We start from the raw sequence: 16,155 nt of genomic DNA, 5'->3' as shown, positions 1-16,155 counted from the left end.
CAACCCCGTCCCCTTTCGGGACACAGACTTCTCCCGGGCATCTAAGCCCAGCCTCCGAGCCCCAAGCCCTTACGAGGTTCAAGCCTCACAAACCCCGCCCCACCTTAGCCGCAGGTCCTCCCCGCTTCTAACTTGCCTTTCTCTGAATCACACTCGATTCTAGCACTCGAAGCCACCCTCTCCTCTTCTTGGATTCACACTCTCTAGTCCAGGCTCCGCAACTTTCCGCCGCCTCAGCCCATTGGTTCTAGCCCCGCATTGGCCACGCCGTCCACCGAGGACTGCCCCCCACAGCCGCGTTAAGAACTCGCATCTAAACCTGCTGTCGCGGCCCCACACCACATTTAAGGCCCGCCTTTGTCCCAACCTCACCTCACCCACGAGTTGTGGCCCCGCCCAGGCACCCTAGCCACGCCCCTCACGGCACCTCATCCTTACTTCGCGTCCAGAGATCTAAATTCAACGCCCCGAAGCTCCAGCTCTGCCCCATAAGCCAGTCACGCCCCTTCCCCAACGCCTCCCCACCACCCTCAGTTTCTCCCTCTCCCTAAAGTCATGGGATCCAGAGCAGTCTCCGGGGAGGAGAGAGCGCAGCCTGGAAATCCAGACTAACCCCCTCCTGCCGCCCCCTCCCCATCAAGGCGGGGAAGCTTCAGTCCCCTCCCAGCAGCGTCTTCAGGAATTCGGGGAGGCCTGCGAGAGGGGGGGGAGGGAAGACGTATCAGGGGAGTGGAGGAAGGAAGACCCCTTCCTCCCGCCTCTTCCGCCATGGAAAAGCCCGCCAAGCACAGCAACCCAGCCTGCCCTCCAGAAACACAGTTCAAAGGTTAGCGGAAGCACTGCGTTTAATGAGAGAAGGCCGGTGGCCTAGTAATTCCAAGTCCTGCGGGGGAGTCACCGGCTATTTGCCATGCCCCAGATGGAAACTCCAGGAGGCGGGAATCTAGATCCGGGGACCGGCACCTAGCCCCCCATGGCTGCCATTAGGTGGGTAACTCGGGGGCGTCTCAACCCTCCCGGTGCCACGGCGCCCCCCATTCGTGAGACTTGCCTATTGCCCTGGTCCCACCCCGTTCACTGGCCCTGACTCCGCCCCCCTTACATTTAACCCTCTCCTGGCTGGAGCGTGACGGAAGCAGAGGACAGAGGAGCAAGGCGGCAGGAGGTTAGTGCAGAACGCGGAGGCCGCAGTCTGCAGGCGCGGTCAGCGGGCGGCCCCCGGTGGCGGAGCGGCCGCCACCACCTTGCAGAAACGCACCCTCTGGAAGTCGGTGATCTCCGCGGTCTCCTGACCCTCAGTGCCCGCCTCTGGGGGAGAGAAGGGGCAGTCAGCGGAGGGAACAGTTTCCCCCACCCTCCACCCGTCTGGTTCCGTCTCTGATCCCAACTGAGCCTAGCTTCAGTCGCCCTGCGCTAAATGGTTTATGGGCCTCGGACTCCCTTTAATCCTCGCAGGGGGCCCCACAAACTGCATGCACCCCAGCAGAACCCTATTTACAATCGAGGAAGCTATCTGGTACAGCAAGATCACAGTCACTTGGCCAGCAAAGGGCCCAAAGACGAAGACGAGAAACGCCTGGACACCCTGCCCTCGCCGACCATCCTAAACTCTGTCCTCTCAGACTCCAGCCTCCCCCACCCCCGCCCAGTCCCCCACGGACCTAAACTAGCCCCAAGAGTGCCCGCCCTCTTGCCCCTGCCCCCCTTTGCCCTTGCCCACCTGAGTTCTAACCAGATCTTCCTTCGCTCTGCCCCCCAAACTCTAATGTCACGCCTGGGGAGGTCCACCATGGTTCCCAACCCGGCTCGCACTGATGGAGGTGGTTGGGCCCAACATTCTAACGGGAAATGCATTTCGATTCTGATTTCCTCTACTCGCTTAGACCCCCCCCCTTCCATTCTTACTTTTGACCTATTTAAATTCCTCCCATCCAAGTACTAACCAGGCCCGACCCTGCTTAGCTTCCGCGATCAGACGAGATAGGACGCGCTCAGGGTGGTCTGGCTGAAGACGACCTATTTAAATTCCTAATCCTGCCCTTAGCCCTACCCCTTGGGCCTAGCCCCACCCCATCATATTTAGACTTTATCCCCCAACCCCTGGGGTCAGCCTCTAAATCCTAATCCCACCCTCGCTCCCCTCCCCCACCATTCTTCCAAGCGCTAGGCCCCAGAGGGCCTCCATTTAGCTCCACCCCCTTGACCTGGGCTCCAATCTCACCCAATCCCAAGCGTTGTAGCCTCACACCCCCCCCCCCCCCCCCAATCCGCGGCTTCCCCGCACACCCAGCTCCACTCTATCCTCTCCCCAAACCCTCCCCTCAGCCCCAGGGGGGAGAAAAAGAGGAAGAAGGCCATCTTCTGGGGCCCCGTCCACTCCCCCACCTGAAGCTGCCTCAGACCCTTCCTCTTCAGCTTTCTGGGTTCCTGGGAGGCAGGGCCCACTCTCGAGGGAGGCAGGGGCTGGCTGGTCACCTCCTGGGGAAGGGGGGAGGCCCAGTCAAGCCCCTACCCCTCCATTATTTCCCCCCACCGTGAGAGAGAAGGCCCTGGGGGAGTGGGAGGGGGTGTTCAAGGACACACCTGGGGAATATCATTCGAGGACGTGAACTCTTTATTGGGGAGGGGCCTCTGTGGCCCAGAGCACGGGCAGGATCTGGGGGGGGGGGGGGGGGAGGCATTCCAGAGACAGGCATGGACCGTCCTCCCTACCCACTGGGGTGGCGGGTACACACGGTCCCAGTGAAGGGGGCGGGGGGAACCCAGCCCCCGACGGTTCCCCACCTGCCAGTGCACCCCTCCAGCACACACACAAGCAGCCAGCTTCATGCATTTCCAAACGGCCAGGCCTCACCCGGAGAGAGGGCGTTGGGGGAAGTATTCAGCTCTGCCTCTTCACCCCAGTCAGACACGGGCTGGTGGCCCCCAGGGGGCGAGAAGGGGCTAGAAGGCGTGGCAGGGGCCCGGGGAAGTGGCAGGGGCTCCTCCGGCCTGGAGGGCTCTTTGTCAGCCTGCTCACCGGTGGGGCTTCCGGTGGGCGCAGCCTCTTGGGGTTGGTGGTCTTGGGCTGGTTCTTCTTCCTCCTCGATGGCCTCTTCCTCCTCCTCCTCCTCCTCGATCTCCTCCTCCTCCTCACTCACATCTTCCCATTCCTCATCCTCCCCCTCGTCCTCCTCCCCGTCATCCTCAGGAGGCCGGTGGGCAGGAGGAGCGGGGGTCTCCAGCGGCTGCGGGGAGCACAGGGCAGGTCGGGGGAGCGGGCGTGGACCCGGAGCACCCCCACCCCCCTGCCCGGAGAGGACAGCCCGCCTCACCTGCACGGGCGTCTCCTCGGGTGGAGGGGGCTGTGGGGCCTCAGGGGCTGGGGACGCTGCCTCCTTCGTCTCCCAGCGGTCGTCATGGTCACTGGAGGGGACCAAGGAGAGGGGTGAGGCCCAGGTGGACGGGAAGGGGCTTCCCACCTCCAGATCCTCTCCGGAGACGAGCTGCAAAACTCAACTCCGGGCGAGAGGGGGCTGTAGGTTTGCGGGTGAGGACCCGGCATGCTGGAGCACTGGGGAGGAAACAGCGAGTCTGTGTCCCCAGGTTATCAGGCACAGATAGATGGAGGGGGGCCAGGCAGCAGAAAAGAAGAGGGGGGACGAGGAGAGGGATGGGGGTAGAGCAGAGACGGAGGCCCCCACTCCCCAGAAGCAAGAGCCTGACCCACAAGAGAGACACACGTACCCGAGAACAGACAGGGACGAGACGGCAGAGACAAAGCCACACATACACAAGTCAGGACGACCAGGTCTAGAGCCACTGCTGCGAGTGGGGGCCCTGCACACGCCAGGGGAGGGGGTGCCCCCACCTGTAGGCACGAGGGGCTGCCTTGGTCTGGGGTCGGCTACCCTTCCTCCTCCTGCGGCTGACCTCCGCTTTGTGCTGGGACAGGAACTCCCTGAAAGTGGGGGGCTTGGGGGGCCGAGCCCAGGCCTGATCATCTGCAACAGAAGCCAGGAGGGGTCAGGGCACAAACTAACCCCCTCGCCCGGCCCAGCCAGTGGCCCCACCCCACCCAAGGACACCCGCTCACCATAGCGATGGGATGGTTCGAGGGCAGCGGCTGGGCCATCCTTGAACCTGGGGAGAAGAGAGAAGGGGGCGAGCAGGTAGCTTAACAGAAAGAAAAAATTCAGTATTTGACCCCCAAAACAAAAACTCCGAAAGCACGTAATCCCCAGCTTCCAGTCAGGCCTCACTTGCTAGCACTCCTACCACACCGCGCTCCTGCCTCAGGGCCTTTGCACCCACTGCCCCTGGGGACACCTCCCCAGGCCATTCGGCGGCCGGCACCCTCACCTCCTCCAGGCTTCCGCTCAGACCCTCCTAAACCCCGGTCGAAAATAATCACATATTGTCACACGCGCATCACCCAAGTCTAAAAGAAGGGTCTCCATCCTTCTCCACACTCCGTTGTTCTTCGTGAGCTGCCGTTGGATCTATTCACTGTCCACCTTTCCAACTAGAATCTAGGTCCCTTGAAGGCAGAAGCGGTTTTGTTCACTGTCGTGTCCCCATCCCCTAGAATCCCCACCACCCTTCGTGACACAGAGGAGGGACTCAATCAACGTTTGCTGCCGAAATCAACGTACCCACGCGCTAACGAGGCGTGCTGCGTGCTGCTTCGGGGGCTCGAGGAAGAACGATTACGTTCTCGTTCCCAACCCGGAGAGCATCCCGCTAGAAGCCCGGCTGCCCGCACCTTAGAAGGATCCGCCACAACATCTGTGCAGAGACCTCCTCACGCTTGCACCGGTTGGGCTCACAACCCACAGAGAAATGCTCAGACCACCCAGGCACACAGCCAACGCCCTCTTTCTTCAGCCCGTGCCAGCGACAAAAGTGACAGGCGTGGAAACTTGCAAAGCAGCAAAGGGCGCGGGATGGCATGGAAAACTACAGCTGCGGGGGCGCCAGGGTGGCTCAGTCGGTTAAGCATCCGACTTCAGCCCAGGTCGTGGCCTCGCGATTCGTGGGTTCGAGTTCCACATCAGGCTCCGTGCTGACAGCTCAGAGCTTGGGGCCTGCTTCGGATTCTGTGTCTCCCTCTCTCTGTTCCTCCCCCACTCACCCTCACTCTGTCTCTCTCAAAAATAAAGATTAAATAACTAACGTTAAAAACTTAAGTTTTTGGGGGCGCCTGGGTGGCGCAGTCGGTTAAGCGTCCGACTTCAGCCAGGTCACGATCTCGCGGTCCGTGAGTTCGAGCCCCGCGTCAGGCTCTGGGCTGATGGCTCGGAGCCTGGAGCCTGTTTCCGATTCTGTGTCTCCCTCTCTCTCTGCCCCTCCCCCGTTCATGCTCTGTCTCTCTCTGTCCCAAAAATAAAAAAAAAAAAAAAAACAAAAAACGTTGAAAAAAAAAAAAAAAAACTTAAGTTTTTAATAGCAGTCTTTAGACTGCTATTGGCCAGCTCTCTGGTATGGAAGTTGGTCTTCTGGTCCGGGACACAAGGGTATAGCTTCGCTTTAAGTTGGGCTAACTGGATGTTTCCGGGGACCTCAAAGAGCACGGAGTCACAAAAGGATACCAGTGCCGCCCGGATAAGGGGCTGGGTTGGTGGGGGACAGGCTGGTGAGGGAGGGGGGTACGAAGGTCTAATCACTGTTAGCAGTTTCTCATGCCCTCCCCGTGCAGAATTTCCATCCGTGCCCTTGGCCGCGGGGCCGTGGTACCATCTACTAGGGCAGCTTAATCTCTGGCCCCAGTGACGCTGGGTCTGCTGCTACCAGAACGGACGTGCCTCCTCTCCCCTCCGGCTCATCTGCCAATGCCGTGACCAGCACCTCTCTGGAGAGCTGCTCCCTTCAGCCTGAACCCCAGCACGAACCCACACGGAGCAGAACGGAGTTCCGCCCGCATGGAGAAGCCAGGCCCAGCCGGACCCGCGGCCTACGGGGCCCGGCGTGGATCAGCCGAACCCAGTTGACCCGCAGACACGAGAAACTGGTTTGACGTGCCGGGGATTTGGTGATGGTGACCTCGAACCCGACACACGGGGCAGGGCGCCAGAAGGCGAAGAAGGCGTCAGGGGTCAAGGTCGAGGAGCCAGAGAGGACACTCACATCCCGTCCGTCTTCTCGGCATCCCACTCCCGCCGCCACTGGCCGGTGGGCTTGCGGTGTCTCTGCAGCCGCTCCTGGTCGATCTTCTCCCTCTCCTGCTTCCAGCGCAGGTACTCCGACCGCTCCCGGCCCGTCATGGACAGCGTCATGTCGCCAGCGCCAGCCAGGCCGGCCCGGCGGCCCTGTCCCGCCCCGCAGACGGGCAGTCAGGGCCCCGAGCCACCGGCCAGCCCGCCCCCGTCTCTCCCCCAGGCCTGCCGTGCTCAAGGTCACACAAGGAGGTGACAGGCCAGAGATGCGAACGCGCGGTCTGCTCGTGTGGCGCCTCCTCAGAGGCCATCCCAGATCTCTCCCCAAGCGGCACCCCGTCTCCACCCTCTACGCCCCCTCCCCTGCATTTTACGTCTGACGCTGGCTCACGCTTACTATATGCTCGCTCATTTACGTAGCTCCCACCAGAATCAACCTCTTTAGGGCGGGGGCTTGGCCTTGTTTAAGACTCAGCCCCAGGGCGCCTGAGTGGCTCAGTCCTTAAGCACCTGACTTCAGCTCAGGTCAGGATTTCGCAGGCAGTGAGTTCGAGTCCCCACATTGGGTGAGCACGAGCCCCACTTCATGGGAGCCCTGCTTCTCTCTCTCTCTTTCTGCCCCTCCTGGGATTCTCTCTCTCTCTCTCTCTCTCTCTGCCACTTGCTCCCTTGCTCCCTCTCTCCAAAAAAAAAAAAAAAAAAAAAAAAAAGAAAAACAAAAAACAAAGACTCAGCCCCAGCACCCAAGGCCGTGCCCAGCACCCAGTGGGTCCCGGTAAACATTCCTGACGATATCGAGAGAGGACGGGGCTGAGCAAAGCGGAGAGCCAGGAGGGGAGGGCGCTGCGGTGCCCACACGGCAACGGACCATCGGCTTGGGGCTCAGAGACCGGGCGCGGAGGCTGGCCCTCCCTGCCCTGCTGTCTCGGTCAGGCCCGCACAAACCTACGCCGCAGGAAGGACGGCGGCCAGGCCAGGGCGCCCCAGCACCCGGCACCCACCTGCCGCTCCTGCTCCAGGCCGCAGCGCACCCGCTCGAAGTCGGGTCCCCCCCAGTTGCGCCCGTGCCGGCGGCTGCCCTCCCGGCGGTCCCGCTCAGGCTCCTCCAGGGGCCCGCCGCGTCGCCGGGGGTCGTCCAGGAAGTTCCGCACCGGGTTGGGCTCCAGCACGCCTTCCTGCGGGCACAGGGAGTGGGGGACAGGGTTGGCGGGCTCACGGGAGGCGGGGAGGTGGCAGAGGGCCGCGCCGCGGGGGACGCCCGGGGCACTGACCCGCTGGTTGCGCTCATACTCCGCAATCTTCTCCATCTCCTCGTTCATCTTCTCGATGTTCTGCCGGCGCCGCTCCTCCCACTCCTAGGGGGTAAGAACACGGACACGGAAACACCGGGCCGTCAGGAAGACCCGCACAAGCCCACTGCTCGCTGGCATCCGGGCAGGAGGGGAGCCGCTGCCAGCCGGAGACTCCCTCCTTAGACAGGCCTGCTCTCAAAGGCCTGGGCCGGCATCTGGGACTTCGGCTCCCAGCAGGTTCTCGGTCAACGGCTAACTGAGAAAGGGGGCTCAGGGTGCCTCGACTCTCTGTGCAAACGACAGCTGTGCCCTGAACGCCGGCTTTCCTTCCGAGGTCCGGGATTTGGGTAGGCGCAAGGCAGAGGGGCCCCACACGACCAGAGCCTGGTAAAAACCTTGGGCTCTTGGTCTCTTGGGAGTCCCCGGAAGACAGCCCGTCGTGTGGGTTGTCACGACTCAGCGCTGGAGGACCCCCTCCCGTGTGACTCCCCCGGACGAGAACGCTTGGGGGCCTGCACCTGGCTCCCTCCAGACTCCGTCCCGCGTGCCTTGTCCCTCTGGTTTTGTTCTGTGCCCTTGCACCGTAATAAATCTTACCCGTCAAGCTCCCTGGGGAAACGCTGAACCTGGGGAAGGAGCCGGGGACCCCAACACACCCTGGCTGCCACAGAACTAATGACAGCAATAACAGCAATTACCTGGCAGATGGCGAGGTGACCCCCCCCCCCCACAATGCCTTCTCCCCTTCTTCCATGATAACGGAATTTCAGATAAGCACGCGGCCAGGTTGCTGGAGAGGACGTTTTCGTTCCCAGGGCTCGGCACACAGGAGACAAATAAGCTTCCACTTGGTTTAAGCCATGGTATTCGGGGGTCTTTTACGTGACGGCAGCTTAGCGTGTACAAATGGTAAACAAACACCCGTGGGGCGCCTGGGTGGCTCCGTCAGTTAACCATCCAATTTCGGCTCAGGTCACCAACTCACGGTTCGTGAGCTTAAGTCCCGCTCCCAGCCCAGGACTCTCTCTCCCTCTCTCTGCACCTCACGAGATTCTCTCTCTCTGCCCCTTGCTCACATGCTCGCGCTCTCTCTCTAAAACAAATAGGTAGACAGATAGATGAACATCTGTGACATTCTTCCAACGCTTACTCTGAGGCTTTCAAGTGCCTGCTGTTCACAGAACGCTCCCAGTAACCTTTAAATCTGATTCTAGGACTCCCCCAAGAAGCTCCCACAGGGAAGGGAGCTGCCCAAGGACGGGGAACTCATCGAACCAAGTTGAGCCCAAGTCCATGGTGCGCTGAGTCACTCTGCCCAGCAGCCCCCCGGCCTGCTAACCTCCGCATCCGGGCGGCAGAGCAGTCTCAGGAAGAACATCACTGCTCCCCACAAACAGATCCAGGGAGCGAGACAGACAGAAAAAGAGAGCCAAGGGGAGCGCGTGCACTGGAGAGAAGGAGCCAGAGAGAGGACAGAGATGGGGCAAGACACGGCGGGTGGCAAGCGTGCACCAGACACAGAGCAAAACAAGGGGAGATAAAAACACAAGGAGAGGACGCGCGACACCGGTCAGGGGTGGGGGAGGGAGGAGAGAGAGAACGAGCCGACGGAGGGGCGGAAGAAGACAGATGCAGAAAGCCGGTCCGTGTGCGGGCAGGAACGAGGCGAACGAGACGGGAAGCGCATCAGCCGGAGGACGCCAGCCCATCCCGGGCCCCCACCTTGGATTTGCGGTCGGCAGTTGAGGCATCTCCGGCCCCAGACAGATGAGGGGACCCCCGGCCCCGGCCCCTCCGGCCGCGGCCCCCAGCTCCTCCTCGAGGCTGCTCCCCAGAACTGTCCTCCCAGTTACGGGCCACCCGGCCCACGCCTGCCCGGCCTCCCTGCTGGGGGACGGGCCGGCCTCCCTTGCTGGCCCCCGGAGGCCGCAGGGTCCCAGGAGACCTCCGAGAGGGACCCAAGTTCTTCTCCTGCAAGAGGGAAGGGAGAAAAAGTGCAGTCACTCAGATGAGGAGACGGGGACCCCCAAGCCCAGAGGGCAGCTGTGGGAGCAGAGGCCGCCCACAGGGCTGGGGCAGCTGGGGCGGAGAGGGGCGCTCTCCGGCCTCAGGTCTCAACGCTCATCGCCCGCCCCCCGGCCCAATGAGTCGCCCAGCTCGGTGTGGAGCTCACCACCTCAACGGCCACGTTCTCCTTCTCCACCGAGCGGCCCTTCCGGGGCGCGGTCACCGCTACTCCCTCGAGTTCAGCTTTTTTACGGTCCTCCTCGATCTCCTAGGAGCAAACGTCAGCGGGAGGAGGTCGGCGGTCTTGGCACCAGCGGTATTCCCACAGCCGCCATGAACTTCCCCCAAGACTGGCCCCCACCTAGGCCTCTCTCCTGAGCTCCAGGCAAGAAAGCTGATCGCTTCGGCATCTTCCCGCAGAACCCCCCTGCAGTACCCAGCTCTGGGCAAGAGCCACAGCCTACGGGGCCCTATGGGGTCTGGCCGTGTTAGCATCCTGACCTCATCTGCCACCCTCCCTCCCTTCCTCTCCCCCTCGCTCACTCTGCCCTCCTCAACGTTCCTAGAACACACCAGGCTCAACCCTGCCTCAGGGCCTTTGCACCAGCTGTTCCCTCTGCCCCCAGAGAGCCCTCAGCCTCTCACCTCCTTCAGGTTTCCGCTCCTGAAACGTCCCCTCCTCAGAGAGGCCTTCCCTGACCCACTAACAGAAACCACCTCCCCTGCCATTCTCCTGCCCCTTCTCCTGCTCAACTACCTGGCATCATGCGTATCTGGGTTATTGTCTGCTTTCCCCTCTGCAACCGAATCGGCCTGAGGACAGGGGTACCTGTCTGTTTTGTCCACTGATGTACCCCCCCAGCCTAGAACACTTCGTGACACACAACAGAAATTCAATATGCTTTTGTTTTTTAAGTGAATGAATGCATGAAATATGAATAAATGAAACCCACCCCTCCTCCTAAGTCCCTCCTCAGGAATAACCCCACCACCTACTCTGCCACTTCTGGCAAGGACCTGGACCTCATCCTGGCCCCTCCTTCCACCTCCCCTCCCCTCCCCCCACCACTGCCTGTCACGGAGTCCTCCCCACAGCCCTGTCCCTCCTCTCCCCACGGAAGTCCCTGCCTCAGCTTCCTCCTGGGCCTCTGGCCTCCGGTATCACCTCCTCCCACTCAACAGCACACCAACAGCAGCCAAAGAGCTCTTCCTAAAAAGCTATTCTGACCTGACCCCACTCCTGCTCAAAACCCTCCAAGGTTCCCCAGTGCCCTCGAGAAAACGTACAAATTCTCAGCGTGGCGTGACCCCTGCTGACCTCCCTGGGTCCATATCCCTCCACTGACCTTCCCACATGAAGTTTCAGGTTTCTTTTTTTTCCCTAAAGTTTATTTATTTGGGGGGGGGGGGTAGGCGTGGGGAAGAAGTGAGCAGGGGGAGGGACAGAGAGAGAGAGAATCCCAAGCAGGCTCCACACTGTCAGCACAGAGCCCCAACAGGGGGGCAGGGGGGCTCAAACCCACAAACCATGACATCACGACCTGAGCCGAAGCAGGATGTTTAACCAACTGAGCCACCCAGGCGCCCCTAAGCTTCAAGTTTCTGCACAAACTAATCCCTCTGCTTAAAACATGTTCGCTTCTTCTCTTCAGCTAGCTTACTCACCCTTCAGGTATCAGAATCCTTTCCTCTAGGAAGCCCTCCCTAATATCCTCCAGACTGGGTGAAGACCCCCACTCTGGGCTCTCACAGACCCGTGAACTACCCAGCCCAGCCCACTCTGGGTCATCACTGCCTAAAGAAAGGTCTGTGCCCCTACTTGATGGCGAACTCCAGAAGGACAGGCCCAGGGCTGTCTCAGTCACAGCTATATCCCTGACAACATTCAGCTCAGAGCCTGGCAGTAAAGACCTTGGTGGGTATTCGTGAATGAATGATTGATGGATGGATGGAATGAAGGAAGGAATGGCAGGCTAAGGCCTTTGGCTTTTATCCTGAGAGTGATGGGAAGCCATGAAAAGGTTTTAAGGAAGGGAGAGGTGAGGGAAACTCACTGCGGGGAGGAGAGGGGATGGGGTCTCCCAGGGCGGGGCTAGGGCACCTGGTAGCGCCGTATGAGGGCCTCATTCTTTCGCCGAAGAGCTTCGATCCTCTTGTCCAACTCAGCATCTTTCTCCTCTTTCGATTTCAGATCCAGTGTGGCTGACTAAGAAGAAGAGACAGCTGAGAGACAGCAAGGGAAACCTACACCCATCCCAGTGCATTCGATCCAGGGTCTGAGTCGTGGGTCCCCTCCTCCCAAGCTCCCTGCCCCAAAGCTCAGATTCCAGAGACTCCCCACTTTCCATCTCACCATTCCACTGGCTAGGTGGGGCCAGGGTCCCAGCAAACTTCCCCTGCAGAATCCGGACACAGCACCAGGGGTTCCTGAGGACAGAGGGAACAGAGCACTAAGGCCAATGACTCCCCAGTCTGCTTCCACCTCTCCTGTACTGGGGACTCCTCTCAAACACACATGCGCATTAACAACACCCGCACCCCAAGGGGATTCTAGCCCTCATTTCCACTCTGTCTTAAAGGGCTAGCCTGCCCCTTACCTGCACAAATTTGGACTCCGCCACCTCCCATGGTTTGTGCCCACCCACTTGCTTCTTAGACACTAGAGTCACACCCACCTTGGGAAAAGTTCTGGCCCCACCCCGCCGCTTAAGGAAACAGCCAACAATGCTCCCTTCCAAAGGAAGATTCCAATCCAGCCTCCACACCCCAGTGCTGGGAGTTTTAACCCAGACCTCCATCTCCGGAGAGCTTTAGATACATCCTCTCACCCCCCAACCAGTACAAGAAAATTCTAGGCCCACCTTCCTGCGTCCATTCTGGTGCTGCTCCATCCCTGTGAACACTCTAAATCCACCTCTCTCCCAGGGACGTGTCAGAATCGTCCCATAACCCCACCGTCAAAACAAGCCCGAACTCCACGCCTATAGGCTGCCCTGACCCTGGGAGAACATTTTAAGCCCACGCCTCCAGCTTCCCGAGAAAGGTGCCGCTGTCTCCCCAACACCCCGCCAGATTCCAAAAACAAGCCTGGTACCCAATGGCGAGGTTTCCCGGACCTGGCTCAACCTCCCCAGTGAATACTTCCCCGCCCGGCGCAGACAGAACTTCCCGGCCCGCGCGCGGCTTTCCGGAGGTGGGGGGGAAGCTCCAGCCTCAAACTGGACCCGAAGGCCACGGCCACGGCCCCGCCCCCCTCCAGGACTAACTTTCTGGCCCCGCCCCACCCGCTAGGCCTCAGACCCCGCCCGCCCGCGCGTCTTTAATCTGGCCCAGCTTCTGACTTTCCCAGCCAACCCTCTGACCCCACCCCCCCGGATCCCCGGGCAACAACCTGAACCCGCCCCCTGCTTCTCGCGTTATTACATGGGCCCCGCCCACGGCCCTCCAGCCAACACCCTGGCCCCGCCTCCGACTCGCCCGGCCAACCTCCCGGTCACGCCCCCTGCTTCCCAGCCTTCGTCGCTTCGAAACACGGTCCCGCCCCCTGCGCCCTCAGTCAGGGTTCTGGCTCCCGGGCCGGCTTGCGTGCCAACGCTCGGACGGCACCCCTGGGTCCCGCAAAACTTTCCGGTTGCACTCCCATCATTCCCCGCCAGCACCCTGACCACGGCCCCCGCCACCCACAACTTTTTGGTCCCGCCCCGCCTTCGCGTCAGCCTCTGGATCCGCTCCTGACTTGCGGGCCGACGATCCGGACCCGCGGGAAGCTCAGGCAAAACTTTCTGGCCCCGCCCCCAGCACGTTCGGCCCGCGTCCCGGTCCCGCCCCCTAGCTCTCCGGGCAATATTCTGGCTCCGCCCCCGGCCCGGGCACAACTTTTCAGCCCCACCCTCTTCTACCCACCCACGCCCCGGCCCCGCCCACAGCTCGGCCCGCCGGGGTCCGGCCCACCCGCCGACGTCCGGCCCCGCCAGCGCCCCTCAAGCTTTCCATGTGGGCGTCCAGTCCCCGCCCCCCGCAGAGTACTCTGACCCCGCCTCCGCGGGCGGCTCGCTGCCGCGCCTGCACCCGCTCCCGTTCCCCCCACGTGGGGCGCCAGGCCCCGCCCTCTCCGGGCGTGCTCCCGGCCCCCTCCTCCGGTCACCTGTCCCGGAGACCCCGCGGCGTCGGCGACTCCGGCTCCGTCGGCCTCCGCGTCCGCAGCTCCCGGGCCGCGCGCGTCACTTCCGGTCCGCACCACGTGAAGAGGGGAACGAAAGAGGATCACTTCCGGTCTGCCGTCCCGTTTCCGGGAGTCTTAAAGGCGCCGCACCCCCCCCCACCCCCCTCCGTGGGTGGAAGCGGCAGTGTGTCTAGGTGGTACGCAAGGGTGTTCTGGAAGCTTTACTCAACTTCGTTGGGCCTAGATGACCCTTCTTCCAGGGAAAGGAGACACCGTCCTCTCTCTGGTCTCTACCTGCTGCCTCTTTTCTGGTTCCAGTAAATAGGTACTAGGCACTGGGCAATAATTCCTGGAAGCCTGACCCACCAGGCTTGTGCTGGGTGGGTGGGGAATCCCTCACCCTCCTGCCAAGGAGACCTTAGAGTTTCAATCTTTCTTCCATTCTCTAAATTTGCATTGAGTGCCAGGGCCAGAGGGTGGGGGGAAGGGGGTGTGCTTGGGGAGGGGAGGACTCCGGCATGAACAAGGCAGACCCCATCCCTTCCCTCATGAGGGAAGGCACAAGTCAATGTGAGATACCACAAACAGAAGCGTGGGAGGTTCCTTGCAGAGGGGCAGGAGGAGAGGGCTTAGGGTGGGGGGGGGGGGTCCAGGCAGAGCAAACACAGCCTGTGCAAAGGCCCTGTGGTGAGTGAGCTTAGTGCCTTCTAGGAACTGCAAGACGCTCACTGGGAGATCCGGATGTGGCTGCAGACTCCAGGAGGTTCCATGCATTAACCAAAACGCCAACGTGATAAACCTATCATTACACGTCATGCAAAATTTGACCGTTGCAGTGGGCAGACCGGATCCCCCGAGGTCGCTGGTAATTTTATTTTGTGATTTAAACTGTGGAAAGTGGAAGTACCTCTGCGAGTCCCTGGCCCGTTATAAGGTTACAGTTAACAGCCTTTCAGAGACCTTCTCTACACATACAACTGAGTTCTCTTATAACTCCCCAAATACCTGCCAAACCTACCGCACGACTGCTTTGCTCGTCATTCAGATGTCACCTGCACTTAGGGGCCTGCCCTGAAACCGCCTGTTTGAAAGTTGCAAAACTCCCCATCCCTTGCAATCTTTCCACTTTATTTTTCCATTTTATTGTCCGCCCTCCAAACTACCAAATGTTGGGGCGCCTGGGTGGCTCAGTCGGTGAAGCGTCCGACTTCGGCTCAGGTCATGATCTCACAGTTCGTGGGTTCAAGCCCCGCATCAGGCTCTGTGCCTGCTTCAGATTCTGTGTCTCCCTCTCTCTCCGCTCCTCCCCTGCTCTCTCTCTCTCAAAAATGAATAAACATTAAAAAAGAATAATAAAATAAATAAATAAATAAATAAATAAATAAATAAATAAACAAACTATCAAATGTTTTACTTACTTACCTTGTTCTCTGTCCCCTCCACTGTGTTGTCCGTCGTTATGCCTTGCTGTGTCCCCAGTGCCTCCAACAGGCCATGTACTGCCACGGCACAGCCTGACGCGGGGCTTGATCCCACGACCCTGGGATGGTGACCTGAGCTGAAATCGAGAGTCGGACGCTCAACCGGCTGAGCCACCGATTCTGTGGCTGTATATCTTCGGTTTCACAATGGATAGTTGACGGCCTTTAAAACTGCTGTGTGACATTCCATCCTAAAGATGGACCATAATTTCCCCCACTTGGTCTCATGGACGGTTGAGTTGTTTCCAGTTTGGGGAGATCGCCAATAATGCTGCATTGAACTTCCTGAGGCACACGTCTTTGTGAGTACTTGACCTTGCTCAAAAAGGACTCCTAATGTCATGATTAAGACCACGGACTCTGGGGGCGCCTGGGTGGCTCAGTCATTTAAGCGTCCAACTCTTGATCTTGGCTCCGGTCATGATCTCACAGTTCGTGAGTTCGAGCCCCACATCGGGCTTTGCGCTGACAGCACGGAGCCTGCTTGGGATTCTCTCTCTCTCTCTCTCTCTCTCTCTCTCTCTCTCCCTCTCTGTCTGCCTCTTCCTCTCTGTCTCCCTCAGAATAAATAAGTAACCATGAAAAAATAAGATAAAAGACCACTGACTCTGAAGCCAGAAGGCTTGGGTTTGAATCTTGGCTCTGTCATTTACCAACTGTGTGACCTTGAGCTTGTAAAGAACTTGTCTGGAATGTAGCCTCCTCTGCAAAGTAGGTATCCTAGCACCTCCCTACTAGGCTTGTGGTGCAGAATTGAACGGATTAATGAATTAATACACCGAGTGCTCGGCACAAGACCTAAAATATTTAAGTTCTCCGTGTATGGAGACCATTATTACAGCTTCTACAAAGACAAATTCCTCGATCGAAAGTTCATTCACATTATCACGTTGCAGTAAAAGCAACCCAAGGCGGACGCAGGTTGTTTAGGGCCTGAGGTCCGTACAAAGCTGGAAACCCTTTTACAACAGAGAATGAAAAAAGTGTAAGTCAAAGGCGCCTCCCGGGATGTGGGCCGGAGCCCCGGCTCCGTTGGACGAGGCATCGAGAGGCTTGCACGTCATCTCGCTGACAGTAAA

General features: G+C 59.9%; 1 protein-coding gene across 9 annotated transcripts; it reads right to left on the bottom strand.

The window, feature by feature from the left end:
- Positions 1 to 13: 13 nt before the first annotated feature.
- Positions 14 to 13,676, bottom strand: CCDC9 (coiled-coil domain containing 9). Of its 9 annotated transcripts, none has more exons than XR_008423273.1 (15): positions 13,578 to 13,676; positions 11,787 to 11,860; positions 11,535 to 11,639; positions 9,600 to 9,701; positions 9,149 to 9,397; positions 7,406 to 7,489; positions 7,136 to 7,309; positions 6,106 to 6,287; positions 4,076 to 4,122; positions 3,851 to 3,983; positions 3,315 to 3,405; positions 3,020 to 3,227; positions 2,386 to 2,478; positions 1,103 to 1,308; positions 14 to 693 (listed from the first exon to the last, which is right to left on the bottom strand). XR_008423273.1 is itself a non-coding variant. In XM_053905537.1 (15 exons), exons 2-15 carry the CDS (start codon positions 11,787 to 11,789, stop codon positions 676 to 678), a joined length of 1,539 nt encoding a protein of 512 aa, XP_053761512.1. In that variant the 5' UTR covers positions 11,790 to 11,860; positions 13,578 to 13,676; the 3' UTR covers positions 15 to 675. The 9 variants fall into 9 exon arrangements, 8 of the variants coding, with proteins under 8 accessions (XP_019281429.2, XP_053761512.1, XP_019281426.2 ...); XM_053905537.1 differs by having other exon boundaries at positions 15 to 693; positions 1,259 to 1,308; XM_019425884.2 differs by lacking the exon at positions 2,386 to 2,478 and having other exon boundaries at positions 1,259 to 1,308.
- Positions 13,677 to 16,155: the final 2,479 nt, after the last annotated feature.

This window comes from Panthera pardus, unplaced genomic scaffold, assembly GCF_024362965.1.
Source record: "Panthera pardus isolate Hobbes unplaced genomic scaffold, ASM2436296v1 HiC_scaffold_18, whole genome shotgun sequence".
NCBI classification, from domain to species: domain Eukaryota; kingdom Metazoa; phylum Chordata; class Mammalia; order Carnivora; family Felidae; genus Panthera; species Panthera pardus.
Note: the sequence above shows the minus strand (reverse complement) of the source record. Positions and strands in the feature narration are given on the sequence as shown.